The 22,710-nt window shown below is 41.3% G+C and overlaps 1 protein-coding gene across 9 annotated transcripts in view; it reads right to left on the bottom strand.

Annotated features, from left to right (window-relative positions):
- ADGRL3 (adhesion G protein-coupled receptor L3) overlaps nt 1-22,710 on the bottom strand; it is a 518,947-nt gene that overhangs the window by 45,633 nt on the left and 450,604 nt on the right. For all 9 annotated transcript variants that reach the window (XM_065689629.1, XM_065689683.1, XM_065689621.1 and 6 more), the window contains 4 exons: nt 21,820-22,029; nt 21,096-21,316; nt 13,895-13,961; nt 12,404-12,495 (listed from right to left, as the gene is read on the bottom strand). In XM_065689629.1, the coding sequence (XP_065545701.1) occupies nt 12,404-12,495; nt 13,895-13,961; nt 21,096-21,316; nt 21,820-22,029 (590 nt within the window). The remainder of the gene's footprint in view (nt 1-12,403; nt 12,496-13,894; nt 13,962-21,095; nt 21,317-21,819; nt 22,030-22,710) is intronic.

Genomic DNA, 22,710 nt, shown 5'->3' with positions numbered 1-22,710 from the left:
GCATCCAACCATCCCCTTCAACTTCCCTGGCTGCCACCCCTGCAGGGACATCCCCTGGTTATCAGCTGCCACATGACAGCTGCTTGCTTTAGATCTTGTGCCACATCTGCCAGCCACATGAGGACATCTGAGTTGCCCTAGGGCACTCAACGGCAGTGTCTAATAACACAAATGCAAAGCACATCAGCATTAGGAAGGAAAGAGGAAGCAAGTGTAGAGAGCAGGTGGCTCTACTGAGTTCCTGCTTCCAAGACACAGCAAGGAAAGCTTAGATCCTTTGGCTTATCAAAACATAGGCTAGGGCAGTGTAACCTTGGCACCTACAATGTATCTGGGGAGCCACCATTGACACAGAAAGCCATTGGTATCAAAAGACTCCCCCACGCAGCGGCACCAGGGGGGACCTCCAGCCCACCACAGCTGTGCAGCATGATGTTAGTCAAATCCCTCTGCTTCTCTCTGCCCTCTTATCCACTCAGCCTGCAAGATCACCAGGGCAAGTTCCCGTTATGCTTCTGGCACATCTAGCACCACAGGACCAGCAGCTCCCTCAGGATGCAACGAAATTTAATGAAGACATGAGACAGTCTGGAGCTCTCAGCTCAGCAATGTGGGCAGGAGCAGGGCATGAATTTCTATTACTGTGTTCACAAGCACTGAGATTTTATGGTGAAGACTTTACTGTTGAAATGTCGCCAGTGATAGCTTATAAAAAGAGAGAATTAGGGAAATTTTTTACTCTGTAGCTGCTATCCAGGCTCCCAGAAAGTTTTTCAGTGATCTGTAATAGCCTTTCTTCAAGGCAGCTGAAGGCTCCGTTTCATCTTTCTACAGACAAAATGTAAAATTGGCAAACTCGGATTACCTTTTCGCTTGAGGCTAACACTTCAAAGAAGCTCACGAGAAAACCGTCAAAAAGACCAGCACAGTCTTTACTCCCTTTTCAACCTGGATGTGCCTAGGACCCACCACCCAAACAAGCAGGTGCTTAAGAAGTGAGATTTTCAAAGATGCCTAACTCCCAAACACTTCAAAACGTTACATATAGGGCCAGTAGGACATAGTCTTTCATATCCCTCACGAAATACAGATCATTCCTTTTCATTTTAACAACTCAACTGTTGTAAGAAGCTTAACTCTTGTGTTAGCCACACAATTCGTGCCTGACAAAAATTACTCAGAATGGGGTTTTCTTTCCCCTTGTAAAGTCTGTGAAACCTATCAGTGCTACAGTAATACTGTGTCATTATCTGTAATACATAAAAAAACATCACTTAGACAAGAGAAAAGCCTTGGAAGAGCCTTAGCTCATAGGAAAATAGAGCTACTAACTGGAAAACTGAGATTATATTCACTAGTGGTACAAGCAAATACTAGTCGAAGCAGAAATCATTGGAAAATCTAGTCTAGCACAGCTTGAGATGCTACATCTGAAGTGCTTTCTCCAGATGTGGATATATTCTTCCAATTCCTAACAGTAAGGGATACAGCCCATTGAATTTAAACTACATGACTGTGATCCCGCTATAGTTAATGTGAGACTGGTACCCTCAAAGAGCAATTTATTCCCTTCAAGAACAGGTATTTAAGGTAGCTGAGGCTTCACCATTCCCTGAAGAAATTCCATTCTCTACTGTCTGCTGAGGAAATCTGAATGATGGCTTCGGTGAGGGCTTCACTTTCAAATACCTGAAGTTAAAAAGCCCGTCTTTTTAATGCGGTTGCATTATTCCTTTAACCGGCAAAATGTTACCTCACCTCCCTTGTGTTTCTTCAGAGCCCAGATGATGAATAGTGAATGGTCTACCAATCCATATAAATACCTAATTCATTTTCTAATCTTAAAAAAGCCCTGACTTTACCTTGGGGCAAAGACTTCTTAAGGTTAATTACACATCATGTAAAACTATTTCAAAATCTTATTTTAGATGTCTTTCAATTTCCCAGAGTACTTTCTCCTTCAATGATGAGAAAGCATCGTTCATATTACCTTCTATATTCCTGTGACATTTCCAGACCAAAACTTTTCTAAAATTTGCTGAAATTACCCTCTAACCTTATTTAGATGCTTAGGGAACTTCAAACCCAATGCACTCTAAGCTCAGGAACTGCTTTCATGCTGCCTATTCTTTTAAAACCGCAACATGCACCTTTTTGAAACAAGGCAGCCAAATTGCCAGAACATACACTGACAGTCCAATACAGAGGCACAGACCATCTGCAGCTTGAATTACATGGTGCAAACCACTTCCATGTATGTAGATTAGCAATATCCTGGGTTGCTAAAGCCTTTTTTTTTTCTTTTTTCTTCTTTTTTTTTCAGCAGGAGAAAGTGACATTTAAGGTGAATTTAAGGCAAGAATTCATCTTTACACACAGATCGGTCCTAAAATGCTGCTGAACAAAGAAAGCCTGTTATCAAAAAGCAGCTATTCAGGTCTCATTTAAAAAGAATACTGGCTGGTAGCCTTACATTTTGAAAAGAGGGTTGTTCGGCTTTTTTTATATTTAAAAAAGTGTAGGTTTTGAGCCATGTTTTAGATTAAAACTAGGCCTTTAATAAAACTCTACACAGCTAATCAACTTCAGGAGTTATCATTTTATTCAACCTTTTATGGTTTAGCTTTATCTAACTTGAATTTATCATTTGTTTGACAACTACAAGTATTTTTCCATCCCTCCAGCAGCAAAAAAAGGCTCAAGTAAGCACATGCACTTAGTGCTCGGGCCCCAAAATAACACAGTTTAGCTAGTAAGCAAAAATGCCAAACTGAGTACGCAGGACCTTTAGTAGCTGTTATAGGTGATGAAACCCAAATAAAAATAGATGGATGATGTGCCCCCTAGAAAGCATTTGGAAAGACCCATGGAATTCATTTTAATATGGCACAAATAAAGCTGAGAGACAGACATTTCCTGCAGGCAAGCACAAGAGAGAGACAAAATAAAGCGTGCTATTGTATCTCCCCGCTGCCTGCCAATATAAGGCAGTATGGATGTTTGTTTTCTTTTCCCTTTTTTCTTTAAATTTCAAGGATTAGAAAAGATTGATTTATTGAACTGCTGAAAATCTACAGGAAGGAGTTAGAAAGTCCAGCACTCCCCTCATAAAGCAAACGGGTTCATCGCTAATTAGTGAAGGAGCATCTTCATGGTGAGAAAAATCAATTGCAAGCAATAAAGGAGTGCTTAAGGGATTTTGCCTTCTCATTTTGTGACAGTTACCACCTTGATGGCATGAAGCCAAATGTATTCCTAATAGTCTACCTTAGGCTGCTAGTATTTATCATGCACCTCTTCAAGCTATCATTTCCAAGTCTTAAATTCTGACTCCTGCACCATTTTTGACAGGAGGTGACCAGTCCCCTGGAGACCTCTGTAACCACTGTGGGAGGCAGCAGGCCTGTCACAGCTTCATCTGCATGAAGAAACCCCTGGCTTTGCATGTCTCAGCTGGGGTCCTACCTCCAGCATAAGGGAAACTTTATAGACTGAAAGTCACTTTTGGATTCCACCTGAAAATTTTATTCAGATAAATGAGGCCAAACCTTCCTTGGCCCTACGTAATGCCCAAGCCCAGGATTTGGGGCAACCTATGCCTGATTTTTTTCTGCCAAAGGTAATCCCCCTCAACTCATCCAGGGAAGTTATGGCCTGCTTTCTTGAGATTTGTTCTTAATTATTGCAATTGGAAAGAGCAATTCTGTTAAGCTCATCCCATTTTCTGTAAGTAATTAATTACACTCTGAATTACTTATTACTCTATTTATTTAATTCCTCCTAACTTTGCAAAGGCATGGCATGATTATTCAAGCCACACTGATGTGTAACCACATCAGTCTGATTGTTTCCACATGATACAGAGTCAGGAAAGTCTTTAGTCACATTTGTTCTATCCCAATACCACCAGCAGGGCTTACTGGCAAAATACTTTAAATGTATGGCCTTTTAAAACAATAATAATGATTTATGGGATCACAGGAAGACTTTACGTGTTTAATATCTTCCAGGATACTCTCTCAAAGCAATAACGGCTGATTGATAGTTGTTTTTTTTTTTTTTAATTCAGAAAGGATGACACCTGTCAGTGGGAAGATTACTGCTTTATAATCACCATTCAACATTACCACAGCCATCACAAACCCCATAGATAAACAAGCAAAACTCAAAGCCAAAACAGTCAGATATTAACCAAACCCTTCTGTGAAAAATTCAAAGTGCAGCAGATTGCAACAAACATAATTGGGTACTGCCGCCAACATCACTGGGTGAAAAAGGCACCCAGAAAGAAGTGTGATCTCAGATGTTTTTGCAGCATCAGGAGGGTTTCTGCCTCTGAGATGCTTACAAACTGCAGTCTGGCAAAATATAAATGTGCCATATCTTTTCTTGGTAGGAAGTGTGTAAGTCATTTTGTGACAATTCCAGGTGATTTTTCTGGGTATGCTTTAGGCTTCCTGTTCAAAGTTTGTTCATGCGGAGATGCAGATGAAGGCTACACAGGAGCAGTAGCAAGCTACCCAAGGACTAGGAAGCATGATGCTTTCTTACGTAGGATCTAGGAAGGTGCTAAGCTGACCATCAGGCTTGTGAAGGCATGGTACTCTCTCTCAAGGTCGTATAAAACACAAAGATTACAGCCTGAGCTCCTGTACAAGGAAAGTGAGGCAGGCAGTTTCTAATGCCCACATCAGTACTCCATGGGTAACATCTGAACTTTGCATAGGGGGATGTTTTCCAAGGGAGAGAAAAAGCTATTCCTCACTTTCAGAAGTGCCCAGATTATTGGTCATTGTTGCAAAACACTCCTGTCAAATTTTCTGGTGACAGAGAACACACTGCTTGCATAAGCAGCAATAAAACACAGAGTTTCTTATCCAAACCTGGCTAAATTTAGAAATTTATCCAGACTCAACTAAATGGCTAACCCACTGTCTTGGCCTCTCTTTCTCTTCCCTAGGATGAGATTCTCCTTTCCTGAAGAGGGAATCCAGGGATGATTCCTCTCCAAAAGGCATCCCTGGATCTGCTGTTCCAGAAGTCAGGGGAGTCCAAAAACACTGCATATAACACAGCTGGTGGGGAAGGAGAGAATTTCAACACCTTATTCTTGAACAGCCCACTCAGTCTTTCTGTTTTGTTAGTAAGGCTGTATGAAAATCTTAACAGAAAGCTCATTCTTTACAGGCACTGCTATTTTATTTAACATTATAAGTTATAGGTAACAGCCAGTCAGGATTTAAGGTAATGTTTAACAGCGGTTCAGTGTGGCTCCTATAAGTGTTTGCATTCACTAGCTTGTGTTTTAAACCCTTTGTACCTCATCCTTTACATCTCTCTCGACAACGCACACAAGTCCTCAAAGCTGCGTGGGTGCACCTCCTCTCCCTGCTTGCTGCTCCGAAGAAGGAGTCTGCACATTGGCACAGACCCTCAGCCTTTACTTCACCAGGAACTGAGAATGTAGAAGGCCAGGACCGGGTTGTCTGCACCCAGATGCTGCACTGGACATGCTTCAAGAACTGGACCCTTTCATTGTACCATGTCCTTGCTGTGCACTCCCAAGCAACTGCAAACCCAGAAGTAATGAAGATTAAAGTGCTGCTGTTCTGCAAGTCAAGTCCCCAGGGTGAATCCAACGAAATATTCAATTCAAAGCCCTCTGGCATCACAAACTATTTCCAAGTTGCAGGGTCTTGCGCTTAAGCAAAAAAAATCTGGAAACCAACAGATGAGTTGAAATCCTACCAGAAAAAGATGAAATAATCCTTATTGTCTTCCTACTTCCACTTGTTTCTAAAATGACTATAATAAAGAACAAATTAATCTTCCTTTAGTAAAAGGATACCTGTTACAAATTATTGTTCCCCATTGGTAATGTAAGCTTTTCCTACCAAAAGAGAAGAAATCTTGCATTTTCCAAAGTCTAACTCGTTCTTCACTGCTCCAAACCCAGGATGTTTACTTTTTCGGCATTTCAATCAGCTGAGTAAATAAAAGTAGACTGGTAAACCTCTGTTCCTGCCAGCACAATACTGCTGTGTTCAATCAAGGATTTAATTTAAGCATTTCCGCAGATGATTTTTGGAAGTTCTATTTAACCTTTGTTTTCAATTTTCTACCTAACTCTGAAGGTTTCTTTATGACTTAAGAAACCCACAGGACTGAAACAACAAGCTTATCTGGGGGCTGGGATTAGTCACGTCTCTTTAAATAAAATACGTATGTTGAAGCAAGAAAATGAGCAGATAATCACTTACACCCATACAACATATGGGAAGAGTGGGATATGGCAATGGTTTGCAAAGGAGGCATAGTTTCAAAAAGGGCTTCTCAGTTTTGTGCCTGATCCTCCTTGCCCCTTGCCTTCCCCAGCCTAGGCCACACTCCCTAGAAGAGCGGGGACTGGGCTTTGTGAGGTTTTATATAGTAATAATTAAAGTTAAGTCTTTGCATTTGGCTCCCACTTTTGGCTCTTAGGTTGCACATTCTCAGATTTATTTCTGTAAGCCTGTGAGCAAGAGACTCTTATGAAAAAAAACCCCAAACAAACCAAGCATAAAAATTAAAGGACAGTGGTGTAAGCGTTGTTTCAAGTCAGAAACTTGTGAGAACATATACTTTTAAATGCATCCATTAAATCAAGGCCATGTGCCTTTAGCCCCAGACCATTTGTATAGGTACCAGCAAGAAGGGACCATTTGTAAGTAGCAGCCAGCAAGTTGAGGAAGGCTCATTTTGGTCTTCTATCTAGGGACTGATTTATGAAGGCTGCAGTGCAGGACATTTCTGCATAATCCCCATTAATGGGATTTCAGTGTGTGTCCTTGTGAATCTAACCACAACACATTAACATGTTCTCTCCTGTATGTTTGAAATAAATACATTTTTTCCAGGGAATTTCAGGTTTTTTGATATAGTGCTTATTCTACTGTTGCAGAAGATGGGATGGGAGCATATTTCTACAAGAGGGAAGAAAGCTGCAACAAAACTACAGTGATTAATGCCAAGATTAAACTATCTCAAGGCCTTTAATTGAGTGCCTCTTTAGCAACAGAAGGAGCTCCCAGCTAAGTCTCTAGGTCTCCCTTTCTGAAAGAAAGGAAATTAGATTTCCAAGATAACTTTCCAGTGGTTTCTATTGCACTGGATGAGCTTTTCCAACAAACCCAGGACTATAGCCCAACATGCTCCTTTCTGAAGAGGTCCCCAAGTGTCGGGCTTTCTAAAGATCATCCAGGTGGCCTGTGGCACGAGCCAAGCTACACCCTGGCTAAAGGAATAATGCAATAAAATGGGATAAAAAGAGAAGCAAACTGACAAAGACCTTTGCCTCCTGCCTTCTTTCTATTCGGTTCACAACTGCAGTTGGCAACCACAGCCAAAACGTTGCCCTTCCAAAGTAAATAAATAAAATCTCATTTCCATATACTGCAGTGCAGAAGAATGTCAGGAAGTCTAGTCTGGCTGGGGGAAATGCTCACAGACCCCACCACAGTCATACAGCACCTGGGCAGAGGGGATGGGTGCCCACAGGAACTTCAAAGGGATGTTTCTGTCTGTAAGGAAGAGAAAGGATGGCTTCTGGTCTCTGCTAGGAGAAATCAGGTTTCAGGTTTTCCCTGAAAGGGAGATGCCCTTTCTAACTTTAGGCACATCAGCTGCTCAGCCCCATTAATGGATCCTTTCAATCTGCTTATAAGACTTGCCTTTTGTTAGCCAAGTAAGTGCTCTCCCCACCCAATTTTCTGCCAGTTTTCCATGTAAATAACTAATGCATTCTACATTGTGCACAGTAACAGCATATAGCAAAGACAGGACCTCAGATTTCAGTAGATATGGTGAAGAGCACACCTGGATTATGATCAGTTTAGCCCCTCTTTTTTTCCTTTTGCAAACATCACAATGACACAAATGAGCAGTATTTGAATGTCTGCAGAGAAGCACTGCACTGTCACACCACACAAAGGCATTTGGGGAGGGGGTTCATCTGAAACCCTCGATTTTACACAGAAAATGGGGACTAAGCATCTGGAAACATGTAGATGGTTTGTCTTGCTGCAGCATCCGGCATGGGTCGGATGAAAACCTGGTGTGTAGGGACCACAAGCAGCCACAGTACATGCCTGACCACCCAGAAAGGAGTTGATGGATGGAAAACTGAAGAACCATTTTGGACTATTCATATATAGATGTATTTTCCTTTGTCACATACGGCTTCCTACAGGAATGTGAATATAAAAAAGATTCACTATAGTCCTGTCTAAGACAGTCTGAGACATTTCACACATCTAACATCTACACAGCACAATGGAAAAGCGTGAAGAAGAGACTGAGTTGCTCAGCTTCTAAAATCACTCCACATGGCAGCAACCTCCTGTAAAACAGTCTCACAGCTGCTCTAAAGTATTCCAGCTAGTAACGAGTCCTTGCAAGTAGCCATCTGCTAGCAAGAGTGCATCAATACCACATTGATACGCCTATACTCTCCACCTTGCAGGCTACAGATGCAAACAGCACAGCAGGCTTTTGCCATCCAAAAAGCTTGTGTAGTCCCTGGCTTGAAAGATCTGTCTTCCCTGGAAGCTTGTAAGAGCTGGGGGAATCAATACTCCAAAAAGATGTCTTCTCGGTTACATTTGTCGACAGTTAATCAGTTTGTGCTCGTGAACAATTCTGTGCACCCTCTGCATCCCACTTATGCTCTCCTAGGCCATGAGCGAGATACAAGTGATGTGGGCAGAGCTACTAAAGGCTAAACAATGTTCCTCACTGCCCACCTCTGCTCACCTATGTTTGCCAACAAGGCATGAAGAGATGAAAGAGAAGTTACCAGAGTGGATGTCAAGCACCTGGAAACGGCCATTGGAAAAGGCTGCAAAGGAAAATCCCCTCCTGCTCTGCGTTTATGGGAAGAATATGGGCACACGCCACCCAAGAGGCAGCCATTTCAGAATCCTTGTCTGTGTAGCTTCATATTAAAGATATATTTAAAAGTCAAACGAGATCCCCACCCTGACTGAACGCTTAAAATTTCTTTTTTAGTGTGTTGAACAAAGAAGAGAAACTGAACTTTTTCAGGGCCCTAGATAAAAGTATGCTAGTTTTGGTGATGGCACATGTTGTGAAATGGGAGGTAGTCTGCCCTCCTGGCATCAGCAGCAGGCACAGAAACTCTTGCATCTCCAAACAACATATCCCGTGTACACAGGCTCATATCTTCTGTCCATATCCCTCAAAGCAGGACAAGAGCATGAACCTCACTGTCAGCAGGAGCAAGCCACTGAATCGGCTCAATATCAACCTGCTATACAAGGAGGATGCTCTTGGCACAGGGGGAAGGACTCACCCTACTTCCCGCTTGAAAGTGCTGGGCTATGCTGGACAAGTTAATGTGGGTAAAGAATAAACCAGCTCTGTACCAGAACATCAGACCTCTTGCTCGGTAACCCTGGGTAACCAGGGCTCCACCATGGAATGTCAGATCCTCCCATTCTGGCACAATAACCAGGGACTGTTCCTGAAGGTTAGAGAAGTTATTTTTATAACTTTGCACAGTGCCTACAAATCTTTCAGCCACACAGCATCTGTTTGAGGCACTGCCCTTTGAATGGCTTTTCTGTTGGTGCAGTAATTAAAGGTATCCCAGGTGACACCTGATCCCTTATCAAGTTCATTAATTTAAGTGGAGTTATTTGGTTCTCTATTTTCTATACTTCATAATGTATTTCTAACCTTTAAAGTGACATAGGCAAGCATCAGATTGCAGGGGAGCTTATTAACAGCCTATTAAAATATTTTATGTCCTTTATTTTTACGTTGCCATAGGGAATCAAGTATTTTGCTGTTGTTCAACAGGCTCAGGATTTATGTTGAGAGAGCTTCACCACAGCCTAACACAGAACAGTGCTAGGAAATTAACTGGGAGAACAAATTCCCATTCAGCTCTCTCCATGCCGTAAAACTGTCACATGCAGATGGCACCAAGGGGCCCTGCAATGCAGGCCCTTGGTTTGGTTTGGTCTTTTAAATATAAACTGATAAAACAAGATGCAAGGCTCTGGGACCATGCTGACAGCCAGCAAAGGCAGTGCATGTCTTGAGAAACAGATCTGGGTGTCTTTTCACCAACTGTATAGACCTGTGGAGGTAAGCTCAAAAGGACCTTGCTGTTCACCTGTGAAATAATGTGGTCTGTGGCTTTTTATTCTAGAGCTGCTGAACTTCACTCACATTTTGCAACTGAGTTAGAACCAATGACTTTGGAAGAAGACCAAGATCTTACCTAGAACAAGACTACAATTTTACCCAGAAGACAACTGTGATCTTACCAAAAAGTCTTCCAGAGGCTGCAAGCCCCTCACATCCCTAGAAAAGCTCCCTCAAAGCTCCCTTCTCTATTAAAGAGCTGTGCTTTCTCCTAGCTCAAGCATAACTGATACTGAGGCAACACACACCTTGGATTTAGGCTGCTTAGGTACTCAGAAATTACAATCAAGTCCCTTCTGAAATTATTGCTTTGATGAACTTCCTAGGGTGAGCTTGGGGTCTCCCTGAGTTTATATTACATTTTTCTTACTTTTCAAGCATAAAGTCATTTGCAATGAAGCAACACATTTGGAAGGGTATCAGCAACATACTTAGAATTATTTAAATTGCTTGTGTTTTCAAAATGTTTTAATGAAGTCAAATCAGAAATAGACACTCATCTGCCAAAGGAGCTATAAATTATTTCACAATGACATTAGAATTAATGTAACAAGCTGCATAAATTCCTGGCATTTAAAACAACAATTCTAGAGATTAACACAAGCAAGATTATACTGTAGGCAGTTATTATTTCTGTGTTTAATTATGTGGGTTTTGTTGTTATCATCGCACCCTTCCCCTCCTTTTTTTAATTTAAATGTCATACTGCAAAGCTTTCTAGACAGATTTTGATGGGTAACCTTATAAAGGCTGTTCTCAGCAAGGAATCCCATAGCACTAATGCATGATGGGTAGTCACATTAATAAGTGTTATTAAACGTACCATTTCTTTAATACCTCATCCAAGACCAAATGAAAGACTATAATGCTGGCATTGGTACTGGACATCCAGGAGAGACTGCTCCTCTAATTTCATCTATTAGCTTATTTATGGCAGGAGAAACAGAGGCACACTGCAGAGCAGCCTGCCCGCAACCTGGACGGGGACAGACATGGCGAACAAACACCCTGCAGCTCCCTGACCTCACTGAGGTCTCCTGTGCTTGTGCAGGCCCTGGTTCCCTTTCCTCCCAACCCTTGAAGAAGTAGCTACACTTAAGAAACTAAACCCTCACCCAAAGGCCCATGGCAGGCTGTGACATGCCAGTGGCACCGCATGCTTTGCCTGCTGGGAAAATTTTAAGGGAGGATGGTGTAATTTAAAGACACATCTGCGAGAGCAGCTCTGCTATAAGAACAATAACCTTACTGAGAACTGTCTTGCAATTCTGCAATTCACTCATTGCAAGAGCTTGCTCATTAGGCAAGCTCCCCTCATGCCTCCTCAAAAGGAAGAGAAGGGAGAACCAACTTTCAACCATGTTGTACAACGTTCTTCTTTCCTGGGTGGGCAGTAAAGTACTGACTTCCAGCAATTTCCTCCTCCTGAAGTTCATTAGGTGGTTTTATTAATTAGCAGGCTCCCCATCTTATCATGTGCTGCACCTGAAATCCCACTTGTATTTTTGAAGCGAGTAATTAAAGTCAGAGGTACTTGAATAAACAGGCACTGTGGAGACTAATATTCTATCAATATAATGAAGTAGCTTGCTACACAGTAAGATGCCCAAGCTCAGATGTTTAGCAAGTCCAAGGGCAATACATGCCTTGCCTAGCAAGCACATCCTCTGATGTGGGTACCCCCAGGTAAACTCCCAGCAACTATGTTGAAACTAATCAGATTCTGGGGAGAATTTGGGTTATTAAATCTGTCAGGGGCCAAAACAAACAGAAAAGAAGTAAGGCTGCCACCCTCAGAGCACAGAGAAATAGTAATGATCAACAATTTCAACACCTTCCCTGTAAAAACTGATATAATTAGCCAGTAATTATCAGGCAAAATTTCCTTTTACACAAAGGGACTAGGAGGTTACCTGCTTCAAGGACAGCAAATACAACTTTGCTTCCTTCATGGACAATCGAATTGAAAATGTCACCACTGGCAGCCAAATCCCAATAAAAGCAGTGGTTCATTATCAGCCACTTGTTGGTACCTATTAAAAACCACTCTGTAGTGCCACAACAACACATACTGCTTATGTTATCATTGCTGCCAGCAGAGTTGGTTCCCAGTATGCTTCTGAGAAAAGAACAGGGGCATAAACAGCAGAAGACTGAAACAGGCAGAGAGAAAGAAAAAAACCCACCAACTTACTTTATATTGTCAAGACATCCAGATTCGGGTTTCAGTATAGCAGTATGATGAAACATTTTATAGAGAGCAATCCCAAGGAAGATGACATTAAGCTGCGATATGAAGGAAAGGAAAAAAAACTGGTTACATGACACGACACAACATGATGGGGAGAAAGTCAGCTTCTTTTCTGTAACAGATGAATCGCTGTAGGAAATTAGCTCTCACTACAGTTTTATAGCAACTGAATTACAGAAAATTGCCAAGCATTTTATAAGGTGAGCTGGCCTGTAGACTGCAGGACTGGTGATGACACAATATTATGAAAGCTGTGGTGCTGCGTATGCTACTGATACGGGGCTGGTTCCAACATCAACTGTAATGCTCCAAATGATGTTACGGACAATGAAAAATATTTGCTGTAACTGCTTTTCTGTGTCTTAGAGATGTGCAGTTGTGAAAAGTCTTTCCAAGCATCTTGCTTAGCTAGCCCCATGGTAATGAAGCACAAGCATCTTTTTCTGTGAATATATGGTGGAACAGGGAAGTTGGGCAGGGAAATTACGACATTTGAAGATGCTTAGCACAATGCAAAGTTGAAAAATTAAAAGGAAAAAGAGTTTGATTTGTTCTGTAAAAGATGCGATGGTGTTTCAATGCCTCAATGTTCAACAAGTCTGCTAGTCCTTGGAAAGGACTTCCCCCAAAAGCTCAGGCCGGGTTTTGAGACATATCAGAAGGGGAAGATACCTTTTTATGAATTAATTGCTTAAGGGGAAAATAATGCAACAGTTGCAGCTGGTGGCATTACACCCCTCCTCCCACACCCTACACCCCCCCCACCCCCCCCTTATGTGGAAGACTGCTGAAACAGCTCCCAGTTGCAGAAGAAGCAAGGACAATCTCTGCATTGACATGAGAGTGCCTGGTTTGCTGTGTTAGCCAGCCCGTATTCTATCCAAAACAAAGGATGGTTTATTTAAGCCATATTGCAGCAATTAAAGTATAAGAAAACTCCAGCTGCCTCTAAAGCTGTGTTGTCTACCTTGTTGCTGTATTAGCTGATACAGCGGCAATATGATAACCATGAAGTTAGATGAGCTTCAACTTGTGCCAGGAAGGAAAAAAGCCCATCAAACCTCTCTTCCAGTTTGGACTTTATTTTGTTCCCCCCAACTCAGATTTATTGCATGTTCAGTACAAAGTTTTGCTCTGGAATGCAAAAGCAGGGCAGTGAGGGGCATCAGAATAGTTTGGCAATTCTAAATGTCCAGCAGGAGAAACAAAACTCTGCAAAAGCCCGCTCTAAAGCTCCCTGGCCCATTTTGATCAAGTATTTTGCAATGCCAAGAGCCTCTCCTAATGAGGGTCTAATTGCTTGTGCCAGGTGGGGTCAAAGAAGAACATGCCTTTCTCAAATTAATCTGTGTAAATTAAAGATAAAGCGTGAAGGGACAGCAAAAGTTTTATTTCTTGACCTGAGAGATGGAGTAGTTAATTAGGAGTTCTTACCATAATTATCAAGGTCGCTGGTCCTATAAAGCTCCAAATGAAGTAGGTGTCAAGTCGGAGCCAACATCTGTAATGAAACACAGGGGAAAGAAGGCATTCAAGGACTGCACCCAGGACATACATCAAGAGTGAGAGAGTGACAGAGAAGAATGTGAGCAGCAAAACACGCCGGTGGGAGACAGGAAATATTACACTGCTTGTTCATTTAAATGCTGAATTATGTGCCCAATTTCTGACAGCGCTATTGATGGAATAAGATAATTACCTCTGGAGGAAGCAGGGAGAAAATGGCACAAGGCATGGCTGCAAAGGCTTTCTGCATCTGTCAGAAAAAAATACTTAGAACTGTGGGCTTTTTTGAGGAAGAAGACTGATAAGGATCCATGGAGCTTCTTCTTTGCTTTATGCTCCTCTTTTCTCTCCAGCTCTGATGCAACACAAGCTGTCTGTCAACTGTCAAACAAGATGGCATTTCTCGAGCAAGCAGATCAGAGCAAATTTGGTGCAAACAGGAAGCACGATTTGGGTAACAGAAGGCTGAGGTTTAATTAGGTTCAGCAACTTCCCCTTTAGAGCTTTTTATTTCCCTGAACCTCCGGAGCATTTTGTTTCCACTAATGTTTCGAGGGTTGCATATGGTCTGCGCTATCACATGAAGTTGATTCATGACCTAAAACTAAATTATTAATCACTTAATTTCAACCGCGTTTAATACTCCCCACATTTTTTAAGGCCCCTGGGAAATTACATTTCCATTCCTAGTTCATTGCAGGCGACAGGAAGATAAAATGGAAGTGACTGGTTACAAGACAGACGAATATAAATTCCAAGAAACTTTTGCACGATGTTTAAAATAATAATATCTTGTCGTGTTTGCAATGCTGCAAATCACAGCTCCATTTATACACAGAGGACTAAGAAAGCATAAAACCACTCTTACACTAAACATCAGATGGAATTTCAGAATTAGGCAAAAGACAGGACCTGTATATATGAATTTATCATGGTGGAAGAGATAGCAGTTCTCACAAATGTCAGTTCTAGAGCACAAGCTGATATTTTTTTTTCCCTTGCAATGGACTTTGCAACAGGCAGAAAGGTCTGTACCCCACATAAGAGACCAGCCTGCCAAGAGAATAAAACATGTCCTGAACCTCTCTGACTGGGAGCAGCAAAAATATTAATAAATTAAAAAATGTACAGAAAGCTTCTCACTTGCCTCCCTGACCATACAAATTTCAGGTCTCATCAGTGTTGGAGACCTATCAAACTATATATAATAGTTATGCTGCTATTTGTCACAAATTAAAATGCCATCACTTCCGTGACCATTACTCCTGAACTGCCTCTGCAGCTGTTCATCCAAAATCATCATGTAACAGCATCGAAATCTTAATGCAAGAGGCAAACAGGCTTTCAGAGCAACTGCAGGGAAATCTTGTTTCCTCTTTGGCTGCTGAAGTTCAAGGTGATTCAGATGAAGCTGGTATTGGAACCACATGAGTGTCTAGAAGCTATTTGAGTCTGATCTATTATAGGAAAGGGTTTATGCAATCATGACATCTGTGTATCACCCATAATAACACCTGAAATGTTGTTCAATTGCAACTAGATTTTACAGAGGAATAGAGGTTTCAAGGGTAATAAAGTCCCTGCAAAAAGTCCTTCCCTCCATCCCTGAAAGAAGACATCTGCATAGCAGCAGTTCACACAATTATAAGGAATTTCAGACTTTATACCTCCCCCATTCATAGGGGGAAAAAATAAAAGTGTAATGAGTTCTTATGCCTCAGTTGATACTTATAAATCAGGGAATACCCAGACCCACAACTTTTTTCTACTGATAATAAGAGTGCTGATGTTTGGGAGAGGAGTCAGAGGTGGGGTTTGGGTTTTTTTTCTCTTTTTTGGGTGTGTGTGTGCGGGGGGGTTTTTTTTGGAGGTTTTTTTTTTTTTTGGTGTGTGTGTGATTTGTTAATTAAAATAAATTGAACTTTTTTGCCAGTTTAACTTCCAAAACATCCCCTGCCCATAATTCCACAGGTGTCACGAGCAGAGTGTATTTTAATTGCCAAGCAACTTGGTTTTCCTTCAGCATGGAGAGTGAGCCAGCTCTTGGAAAGCCCAGGGAAGAGGAAAGACATAAACCTACTCTTTACTCCTTAAAGCATGACGGCCAGCCATATGGTCACATCTGATGCAGCTGTTTCTGAATGCATATAGATTGGGATACAGGGAAAATCAGTGAAAACTGAAATACAGCATGAGGGAAAAGCTGTGCTGGGCTGAGCAAAAGAAGCATGAAGCAACTGGTTTCCTTCTCAGACAGCTAAATGGATAAAATTGTCCGCACTATTCCCATAAAAAAATCTCTTTGGTTTTGAAGCATAATTCAGTGGCAAGAGATGGATGCTGTGAATGGGAAACAGTGGAGGCACCAGGTCCTGCCCTCAGAATAAGCAGGGGACAGGCACAGAGCAAAAGATCCCCTTCAGACAAGAGACAGCTTCATCTAAGGAAAAGTAGAGCTTGCAAAAAACAGAGAAAGCTTTTTTTTCTCCCTCTGCATACTTTAAAGAATGTGATGTCATTTCTGTTTGAATAGAAAAATCACCTTTCCATAAAACTGACTATGAGAGTCTTAAGTGACTAAATGGAAAGTTGCAGGACTGCCTCTAGTCCTCAGAAGGACTTAAAAAAGCTGGCATTTGTGGTCATCAGGGAGACAACTTTGAACACATTTAAGTCATACTTCATTAAAAATGCAAACTAAGACCAAAGCATCAAAACACAGGCATCTCACCAATTGCGTTGAGGAGCTGTAAATTGCTAATCAGACAAGTGCCACACTGAGCTTTTCTTCCCTTCAAAGACAAAAAACCACATGCACAATGAGCTGCATAAATAAGCTTCTCAAAACAAGGAAGCAATCAGGCAACTCACTTCCCAAAGTTGCTAATCTTGGGCTGAGTTACTTCTGACCCCCCATGCACAGCTGCACCATGAACATGGGCTTACCACATTACAAGTTTAGACTCTGCTGCCATTAAGCAAACAAGCTGCTTCAGGGCAGAGTGGATTATCTGGAAATCTGCGGGTGAAGGAAATGCTGTTCAAAACCCCATTGCTTCTTCCAAGAGAAGAAGCATATTCAGTGCTCGTAACAAGCTCCGTGGTGCTGCTTTTCTTTACTTTTTAATTTCCTCTTCCACAGTGACAAGTTGCCATATTCACCTAAAGCTTTTCTCAAGTAATAAAGACTACAAAGGGTTTACTCTATTTTCTGCATGAAGAGAAATCAAATACTAAACTATCCCTGGTGTGCATTAAATATAACCAATAAACAATCATTAGCTGCCATTGGACCGTAAAATTTGAAGACCCTTAAACACATCATGTTGTTCATGGGAGCTCAGCGGTTTGTTTCACATGGCTATGCAGCCTCCTTGTCTGGGTGGTGTAATGGGATATGTATGCACAATGCCTTTCAAGGGTGTAATATAGTTTCTGCTTTAAGCAGTCCAGCATCTACATTGCTCATGCCTCCTCCTCCAAATAACCGGCACAAATACTGAAAATAAAACAAGTTCAGTGGAGCCACCCAAGACAGACCATATTGTTAGAAGCTATTTTCCAAGCAACATTAACATGCATAAAATGTCGGCAGCTGGCTGATGGACTTGGAGGCTGTGCACATTCACCAGGCTTTCATTTTGCTTTCTGACAGCTGGATTGCTTACCATGTATATCCTGCTTTATAGCATACCAAAAGGGCAGAGGGGGGGAGAAACAATAAAGAGATTCCTGTCTCGATGAATTTGATCACCAGTGGATGAATATACCTATGTTTTCTAAAATATATCGAGCCATTCAAAGCATAGATGCTTTCCTCTGAGATTTGTAAGAGGAATTGATATGAATCCCAAGACAGTACAGGAATATGGAATGGCTTCTTGCTGTAGATTTTGGATAGTCTGCTACTTGAGTGAGCCCTTTCAAAGGGAGGCTGCTAAAACCTTAATCCAGTTTTTACTGAATTTTAGACACAAATTATTTCCAAACACTAACAACTGTAAATGCTATTTCCCCTCTGCATTTTACAGCATTGCTCACTGCAGTGCTTGACATCAGATCTGGCCAGGAGATGGATGGATTTGGTTAACACACAGGACTAGGCAAGCGTAACTGTCTAAAACTGCAATTCCAGTGTCTTCGCTTTTTTTGCAGCAAAACTTGAGATGTTGTCATTTAAGACTCAGCATCTGAAGACCTGGCTGGTAAGAAATAGTCACTTGAAAGTTCACATGAGAATTGACAGAATTGCTTAGGCAGTGTTGGGGGACCACACTGTCTACAGTGGGGCTTTCTGATTTTCACCTTTACTTTAGAAATTACAACCAGAACAAGGTGAGATACAACATTTCTAATTTATTTGGGGGAAAAGGGCAAACGGGTTGCTCACATGAATAGTCCATACTGGCCTGAATGGGATGATCTCTTAATGGAATCACTACACTGCTATTTGGTTATAAAAGGAAATTAGCCACCTAATATGAATGGTTTGAACTGCTCTTAAACAAAAAGTAGTAAAAGGAAAAGGATCAATTCCAATCACTGGAATATTTAAGTGTAAGAGAGTATCTTTACTGTACAGCTACTCCAAAATGCCAATATGAATACTAGTCTGGGATGCTTCAGAAAATCATAAGCACCAAGTAATGAGCAAAGAAACAGACAGAGGAACAGCTGCCTGTTCCTGGCTATGTAATCTGGACATGTGTTACAGGAGGGTTGGATTTGAAAGGAAAATGAAATCAAGAAAACCTACATTGGGTGTCTAAGCAAATCATTCTGAGATGTATGAATGGTGGCACCAAACGCCACGCAAAAAACAAATAACACTAACAGCTCCATAAGTCCTGCTTAAACAAATGCAATAAATAATGGAGGAAGGCATGTAATATATTCCAGAGGATGTTTTACAAAACCCGGCAAAACCAAGCAACTTCTTGCAATCAAATTATGTATGCCTGGCATATAGTTCACTACAAATTCTAATCAGTTCTACCATTCTAATAACATTACACAGAAAAATACATCATCATCCATCAACCAGATGGAGCATGATAGTTATACAAAACATATTGTATGTTTTTTATTTTCCACTAGAGGAACGTGATAAAAGTTTGCACTCTGGAATTAGAGATTATAAATAAATATTTTTGGTTCTGCAAATCTCTGTAAATATTTATCTGCAAAGTATTATATATACACGTTTAATAATGAAAAATACTACTTTATCCTGTGGGAAGGGAGAGAATTTCCTGCTGCCTCCTCAAAACAAAGATAGCAAAGTTTTGTTGTTTACCTCCAGCAAATTTCAGCCAAAGTTTCTGCCTCTATCTCCCATACCATGGAAACATTTAGACACCCAAAGCCTGACAGTAAAAGGCAGTGTATCCCACAGAATATGTTTATTTTGCTTGCTTCAGAAAGGTCCATATATATATATACATAACACCCAACAGTTGCAGCGCAGTAGAAGAGAATGCAGTTAGTGCTAGCTTCCATTGCAAACTAGCTGCAATACTGGCTTTTCTTGGTAGGCAGCCCACAACATTAAGAGAGAAATCAAAAGGATCACTCTGGTGCTACAAGCCCTGCAATGGTAACAGTGGAGGAGTTACAGGGTGAACAGCATGGAAAGAAGCCACTAAAACACGAGACTGTGAACCAGACAGGTGTGGACACAGCTTCAGTGATGGCAAATCTGCAAGAGCATCCTATCTGGATTTCCAGGGAGCTGGACTCATGGTTCTTCAGCTGTAACATGTTTAAGGCTCAGTGTGCCCCATACAGGCCACTGTGAAGAGAAAGGTCTTCCACAGAAACACCACTGTAAGAATAAATTTCTCTAAAGGTATAAGGCAGGATGTTTCAATGGGAGCCTATATATGGCTCAAGAGGGGATGCGAATGGAAGAGTTGGTTGGGTCAAAAAGCAGGCAGCAGCTGATGGGAACAGTCTTCTCCAAAAACTGTAATCAGCTGTTGTGTTACTTTTTCTTTGCCCCTTAAGCCTGTCAAAGTCAGTCAAACTATTCTGTATAAACTGTGGAGATTCTTGAAAACTTACTGTCTTTAACTGTGTGTGCCATTTCCCTTCCACAAACTATGACGTTTATACAAATTCAGGTTGCTATTCACCTACTCATGGGAGGAACATGAGGCAAATATCCAGCTTGGATACAAGCCTACCAGCTGGAAGGTAATGGGTCATGAGCAGTTCCACTGCTCTACAGATTTGCTTCCGTAAGGAATCAGGTTGATATATATCAATAAGGTTTCAGGCAAAAATTTTGCAGCTGAGTTTAAGAGAATATCAACTAGTGCCATGGCCTGACCCAACCTATGCTAAAAAAGCTTTTTAAAAACGCCACCAGCTCATTGCTATGTATGCCTTCAGATTGAGCTCTTAATTCAATTAAAATGTCAGGGGAAAGACAGCCCAACAACAGAAAGCGGAAAAAAAAAAGTAAATAAAAAAACCCACAATGTTATAAAAAAGTAAATAAAACACATTGTTAGTGCTATTGTAACAAAGCTGGCAAAGAAAATCAAAGGCTTGATTTTCATTGTGTTTTCCATTAGACAGTGTTGCATGATCATCTGAGCTGTGCTTTGATACGAGCTTTGGCAATGTTGAAAACATTTAAGAATATTCACAATGATAAATGACGTAGCTCTTCCAATTTGCGAAGAGTCTAATGCACTCCATGGTCACCACCTATTTTGTGTGCAGGCTCTGTTAATTTGACACAACACTTAAAAAAAGAGGAAGAAGAAAGCAATGTTTCATTATCCAAATGAAAAATACTCTTTGGTTAGAGAAGAAGGATGACCTTGCTGATACAGTACCAAACTGAGACTTAGGACAGCCACCTCTGCTGATATTATATAATGATGTGATAAAATTTTCCCCAACTGACATCCCCAAGAAAATACCTTTGCAAATCATTTCATAATAAGGAATTTGTCCTCTATTATCATGGAGTGTGTTAGAGACACAAAGACAAACCAAGGCATGCCTCCTGGTTGAGCTGTCTGCACAAGCTTCCTTTGTCTGCCAGGTCTCTGGGCCCTTTGCTTTCCTTTGTCATCCCCACTCCCATCTCTTCTGACAAGTGCGAAATCCCACTCACACTTTGTCTGTGCCATAGCTCCTGTAGTCCACCGCTGCTGATACAGCCACAATCAGTGCAGGCATGCCATAGCCAACCAAATAGAAATACTTCCTCCGGGAGTGTTCACTCTCAAAAACCTCCACGAGCATGATGTAGAGCTGCACCCCCTCCAGGAACATCCAGGTGAAAGCTGCCAGGAAGAAGAAGTGCAGGAGGGCAGCAAAGACGGCACAGGCAATCTGCATGCGGATTGAAAAGAGCAAAGGAAGGTGTTTGTACCATGCTGAATTAATGCAACAGTCAGGATTACTCTTACCGGGAAGTTTAATAAGAATGAGGGAGTTCTTCTCCAAAGGAAGAATTTTTTTTTTCACTTGGAAAATGTTAGTGAACTACTTTAAAATAAACACATCTCTGCATTTATAAGTTATATTCAAAGATAGAAAGGCATGTATGTACATAATCTGGCAAATAAAAATGTAAAGATGTACATAATATAAATGCACTTTTGCAACCTGCTTATTAAACATAACACCTATTTTACAAATAATGCACATACAGCCTCTGAAATAATAGCAGGCACAAGTATATGACTCCTCATTAACAACCAGGGGCCCAACCCTTCAAGAAGTCATGTATTGAATTAAGGCAGTGCTGGAATACATCTCACTGCACGGTCAAACATCCCATATGCACTGAGATGAGAGCCTGTGGCAGGAGCAGAAAGTGCTTTGGCTCTTACCGGTTGGTCAGTCCGGTTAATGCCAATGAGGAAGAGGAGTTCTGCCACAAAGAGGCTGATGCACAAGTTTTTGTGAATTGTGTTGCGGTCACTCTGCAGTCCACGGAAGAAGCAGAAGGTGAAGATGCAGATCAGGAGGCAGACCAGTGAGAGCAGGATGCCAACCCAAGTGATGAAGTCCAGGAGCAGGTCATGGACTGCATCGCTGTGCTGGAAATAAAACAAACAAACAAATCGTCAGTCGCATGCTGCGTGACTTCTAATCCATCCCAGACACAGAGTGAAATTTTGTCTGAGGCTCTTTCCCAAATATGTGTATCCACTCATCAAACCGTGGCACAGGGGTCCAGTAGCAAAAAGACTAAATGGACCTACACTTGAACCCTGCATCAAGAAAGCTACAACCTGAAACACAGACTTCAAAGTGTCTGGCAAGCTGCAGGTGCCCTGAACAGACTCAGACCCCAAAGTATCATAGAAACAATTATGCTGCTGTTGAAAATACCAAGATGTCATAGCTAACCTTGTGTGCAGCTCCATCTTTAGCAAACATGGCAAAGGAGTGTGCACGCGTAGTATAAAGAATCTTCGAACACTGTGATTCCAGTGTAAAAATGTTGCATGCTAACAAGATTGTGCAGATTAGAACCACAAGTCCATTACCACCATTTACCAGCAGTGAAAAAAGACTCTCTTTAAATGTTCACAGAGACATATAAGCTTAGAGCCTTTGGACAGAAAAAGATCACTTAAATGTCTTGAGGTTTTTTTGTGTTTTGTTTTGTCTTGTTTTTTTCCACTAGGCAAGGCGAAAGAAAGTTTAATTTTTCTTTTTCAAACCCTAGAGCTATATTTTAAAACTCCTGGGAAGTCAGCCTGATCTCTGGAATG

The sequence above is a fragment of the Lathamus discolor genome, chromosome 1, assembly GCF_037157495.1.
Source record: "Lathamus discolor isolate bLatDis1 chromosome 1, bLatDis1.hap1, whole genome shotgun sequence".
Classification (NCBI taxonomy): domain Eukaryota; kingdom Metazoa; phylum Chordata; class Aves; order Psittaciformes; family Psittacidae; genus Lathamus; species Lathamus discolor.
The sequence above is the reverse complement of the archived record's forward strand: the minus strand, read 5'-3'. Positions and strand labels throughout refer to the sequence as shown.